The sequence below is a fragment of the Perkinsus marinus genome (genome assembly GCF_000006405.1).
Source record: "Perkinsus marinus ATCC 50983 genomic scaffold scf_1104296935302, whole genome shotgun sequence".
NCBI lineage: Eukaryota > Perkinsozoa > Perkinsida > Perkinsidae > Perkinsus > Perkinsus marinus.
In genome coordinates, this window is record NW_003214508.1 from 9141 (window position 1) to 14384 (window position 5244).

The following is a 5244-nucleotide window of genomic DNA, read 5'->3' on the forward strand; positions in this document are numbered from 1 at the left end:
GGTTAGCGATAGCAGGCCTCAGGCGTATATAGACACTTCCCGGATTGTGCGCATGTTAAGACCCGAGCCCATATGGTTACGTGCCTCGGCAGAGCCTTCTTAGAGGCTCTACCATAGAGTCCACAGTAATACCTGTTCTTTCAAAAAAACACATTTTTTCTCCGAGTACGTCTACTGGGACCCCTCGCCGACCACAACCTAAATGCCGCTGGACAGTATTCCTATCGTGACTGTCTAGTGCATTCATAATACTACTCCCATGTCCACGACAGCAGCGATGTTTCAGGGCGTCTTCTACCAGAGAATCCTACCAGATGATGAGCCCGCAGTATGCAGTATGGAAGGACGACGACGACTCAGTGAAGCTACAGCCGATGGTCATGCATATCCGTTCCTCCCCCTCATGTGCCAATTCAAGACACAGGTACAACACTTGCTATCAACAACCCTTCCTGAACAGCCCATCAGGACCAACCCGCGTACTGTGGCCTTACTACCCTCATTATGACCCTCAACACTCTAGGAATTGACCCTTGGAGGACCTGGAAGGGAGTTTGGCGATGGTACCATTTGGGAGTGAAAGCTCACTCACGTCTTAGGCGTATGTGTAAGAGTCTCCTGATAATCAAAGGTGTATGTAAAATTAAAATAAAAGCGAGTAAAATCTCCTTAGGCGTATGTGTAAGAGTCTTCTGATAATCAAAGGCGTATGTAAAATTAAAATAGAAGCGAGTAAAATCTCCTTAGGCGTATGTGTAAGAGTCTTCTGATAATCAAAGTTAATTCTACCTCTGCAGTAAGAGGCGTACGAAAGAACAAATTTCCGAAGGCGTGTACTTCACAACGTCCAAACTGGTATTTCATATTCGTCACTATAGGTACGATGAGCATCATCTCGGTGCATGCTGTATCGACTTGGACGAGGTTGCTTCTGAGGGTATCTCCATCGACACTTTCGCGTGCCTGGCGCGATGTAATGGTCTCGGTGCGCATGTCTACAGGCCGCCCCTTGTAAGGAGTATTCTAGTATTGTTGTTGTTGTCACTAAATCTTGACAGATGGAGGATTCATCGGAGTGCTCTACTACAGCGGTTGATGCTGCCGACTCGGACGATGCTGATGATCATTTTCTACAAAGTTTCCGGGAGACGGTCGAATCGTGGACATCGGATGGGAGGCTGCTACCAAGTTGTGGTGGTCTTGAGAAAGTAATATATAATAACACGACATTTTTGAAGTAGTCTCCTCTTGCAGGTTCTGGTAGTATCCTACGACAGAGCAACTGTAGGCCAAACTGGCAATGGACACTTCTCACCCATCGGAGCCTACCACGCCTCGACTGACTCCGTGTTAGTCCTGGACGTTGCTAGGTAGGTGGCGATGGAGTGGTATGTAGTTAATATTGGTATATGGGATTTCCAGACAGGGAATCATCCAAGAACCTATAATGTTCCCGGGGGGGAACTCATTTTGAATTTTCCACGTATGACTAGGAACACATTCTTCAATCGGTTTCCCATGTAAATGTCATCAGTATTTTCATTATTGTTATCAAACCCTAGGAAACGTTATTTCTCAAAGTTGAATGGTTCCCTGTTAGATTCAAATACCCGCCGCATTGGCTGAGCTTACCTAGGTTGGTGAAGGCTATGTACCCTGTGGACAAGTCTACTGGCAAGCCTAGGGGATATATAATGTTGGAGAAACTAAGAGTAATAATACTAGATAGAATCAATGTATACTTCAAATTTTCATACTTCATATATTGGAGTTTCACCACCCTAGTGATATGAATAGCACTAGTGAAAATGTGTTCCACGACTACTGCATATCGTGATTTTCACAGACTATTATGCCACTTCACGTAAAACGGATGAAACTTATACATATGGATATTATAAATTTACACTTTAATTCTTTGGGTAGTTATTACTAGTATCATTGTGTAGTGTCATCCATCGATTTTTCAGCCTGGCTCGCTCCCACCAGAGGCTGGTCCCAAGCTGTTAGCATTGGCATCTATACCGACTTCAGCGACTGTTGCGCTGACGAATGAATTCCATCGGGAGATGCAACGCCAATCTTCACAAGTCGATCTGGTTACGAGACGAGTTAACTTATCATCGGAGGAGTTCCTCATCGAACTTTTCCGGTGCTTCCTGAGGGCTGTGGCAGAGTTAGATTCACCCATAATGCGCGGTGTGTTCCTAGCTGTTGCTGAACAGAAGCGGTTGATTGATACCATCAGTTCATACTGGACACAGGATAAGGTTGAGGGAGAGTCCTGTACTGCAAAAAAAGCGTCGATCATTTGCGCGGCCCTGCATGCCTTCATCGAGGAGTGCTCACATCCTCCAGTAGCTCATCGACTCCCTCCTATGTTTGGTCCCCCGACAGAGGCATCAGACTCGATGGATGATAAAGTAATTGCAGCTGTATGGGTTGCAGTATTCTTCTGTTTACCTACGGAGTTGCTGACGATATATGATAATGATAAAACGTGGGAGTCATCACCTATGGAAAACCAGGTAGTGAATTCAAATCTCACATATGCGGACCGGAAAAAATTTCGAGGCCCATAAAATTTTTTCGACTCGGGAGAATGGAAGAAAAATTTTTTTTCCTTGGGAAAATGGAAATAAGTTTTTGAGGGGATTTTTTCGGAAAAAAAGTTCTTAAAATCTTGCTTGATGGTGACTTTGGCGATTACTCAGATACCGAGCCCGTCAGAGCTCTTCCTTTGTCTTAGTCAAGGCTCTGAGGATTTCGCTCTTATACGGGCCTTTATTACAACACTGCGGTCAAAATGCTGTCCGGGTGATAGAGAAATGGCTGATCATCTGGAAGGTGCATGCCATTGTAGAAAACCGAGACATGGGAGTAGTTGCTCTCACGCCTGATGATTTTTGCACAAATTGCCGTTCTATTGGACTGAAGACTTTTATCAAATCCTAATAAGGATCGATTAAGGTTGACTACGCCCGTTATCACAGCACTTCTGTGTTGCTCGATGGATGGTTTCTGTCGTGTTGGAGCTACTGATGAATGGTGAATACAGTGAAAGTTGTTGAATATGTTTGTATCATCGTCGGAGTTGACGCCGCTGGGCCAAGTAGTAGGAGCGGATCTACATGTCCTGTCGAGGATACAGTCTGCATTGCACCTCCATCGAAAACATGAGAAACACTATAGGAAAGAAAGTGCAGATGAAGAGCAGCAGGCATTGAGTGCAATGAAGTAGTATGGGAAATATCAGAGCTCGGGATATAACAAAAAACGATAAATTCATCGCTTCGCGTAAGGTTATAACGTGATGTTGGAATATATGTTCGCTTTCCTCAGCTGAGCTGTGGAGTTTCCTCATCATTATAGGGTTTTGAAAGTGAATTGGGGTAGAAGTGTACAGAAACCAATAAGAATTTCCTCAGAATTTTCACAGTGTCATTGACTATGTGCATATTTTTCCATCACTGATATTGTCTAGCAGTACTTGATGGGGACAGCATGTGTCCGAGTTTAACGATAGCAATGTGTTGTACATGTATCACTAATAGGGTGTTACGATGGTCACAGTTTGCTGATCAGGAAATCACCCAGAAAAATTATAATGTTCCCGGGGGAGAACTCATTTTGAATTTTCCAAGTAGGGCTAAGAACACATTCTTCAATCCGTTCCCCATGTAGATGTCATCATCACATTAGGAACATCATTTTCATAGGGCTAGTTCCTGTTGATGGGTTCCTGATGATCTTCTCTCGTAGGATTTCTATACCCCCGACCTCAGCAGCCTCAGTCGCTCTGCGGAGCTTTGTAGAGGGGACAGTTTGTGTTGGAACTGGCCTTGGCGTGGTATCTGTGATGTCCCTATTGATGGGCAAGAGGAGTAAGCTGAGACTGACCCAGATCTTACGAGCGATGCCGGTGAATGGGAGGAACGCTGTAGCCTTTGGGATGTTCATGGTAATAAGGAGCTCGTGAAGGCTTCGAAATATATATGGATCGGATTTCTCGGTTGAAGTGTTAGCATGTGTTTGATATTTGTATAGCACATCCATTGTGTTTAATGAGTATCACCCTGGTGAAAAACAGTAGTGAAAAATATATTCCATGGCTAGCGCATATCACCGCGAATATCGGGTTTTTCACAGAGTATTATGCCACTTTACGTGAAACGGGTGAAACTCCAATAATAGGTAATCATATGTGATAGGAATATGGTATGGCTGGAAATTACTATAAGTATAACATGAGTTGATAATAGAAACATTTGTTGTTACTAACCCTCCGAGATTCACAGATTGACTTAGCGCGTATTCCCGGAGTTTCCGACTGGGGATTCTTGTCAATCTTGGGCGAATGAATATTCTAATAACGGAAGATTATATATATGATAATGGAGTTTCACAATCCGTTTTACGTGAGGTGGCGTAAAACTCGGTGAAAAACGCGATATTCGCGGTGATATGCAGTAGTCGTGGAATATATTTTTCACTAGCGTTTTTCATATCACTAGGGTGGTGAAACTCCGTTATAATGAATGGATAATATTAAAAGCCTTTGACGCCAACATGCATCTTGCGACAACCGCGAGTGTCTCCTGGTGAGGTTCTATTTCGTTGAATAATTCTCCTGTACGGTCGTTGAGAGTGACTTACCCTCGTTGTTGGAAATATGGAAAAGTTCACCACGATCAAGGACTAGTGAGAAATATTTTTATGACAAAAATACCCAAAAAAATACCCAAAATTTCGTGCTGATCTCCATACTTTTGAACTCAGGCACTCTATAATGGTATGTTAGCTCGGTGCCGGCTTTCCTCACAACACCAGACTAGTAGATCGACTTCCTCCATTTTGGCATCGCCATTTTTCCGAGGTTTTGTATCTACTCTATGTGCTCTTCAATTGGCCGAAAGCAGCGGCCGTTATTTCATCATTTTGTTCGTCATATGCCGAGCAGTGGATGTTCTTACTGTTTTGGGGTATGTCAAATTGCCTTGTAAAGTACGTGTGGTTGTTGATATTATCTGTCTTGGCAGCCCAGCGACAACGGCTTCGGTAAGGGAGGGATAAGCGGTGGTGAAATATATGTTTGTTTTCTCCCCAGCTGAGTTTAGGTATTTTTTCATGGAAGTTTACATACGAATTTTGGTAGAAATGTATATGTAAACCAATAAGAATCTCCATTTTATGAGCAACACATGTAGCTTTCTCACAATGCATTTAGTGATAGCGATGATGATA

At 43.4% G+C, this 5244-nt stretch overlaps 1 protein-coding gene across 1 annotated transcript; it reads left to right on the forward strand.

Moving 5' to 3' along the window:
* Positions 1-314: 314 nt before the first annotated feature.
* Pmar_PMAR003274 (hypothetical protein) lies at positions 315-3888 on the forward strand (the record flags this gene model as incomplete). The annotated part of the gene is made up of 7 exons (XM_002783981.1): positions 315-424; positions 879-1011; positions 1059-1208; positions 1255-1370; positions 1601-1712; positions 1971-2423; positions 3763-3888. The coding sequence occupies 7 exons, from the start codon at positions 315-317 to the stop codon at positions 3886-3888; spliced, it is 1200 nt and encodes a 399-aa protein (XP_002784027.1).
* Positions 3889-5244: the final 1356 nt, after the last annotated feature.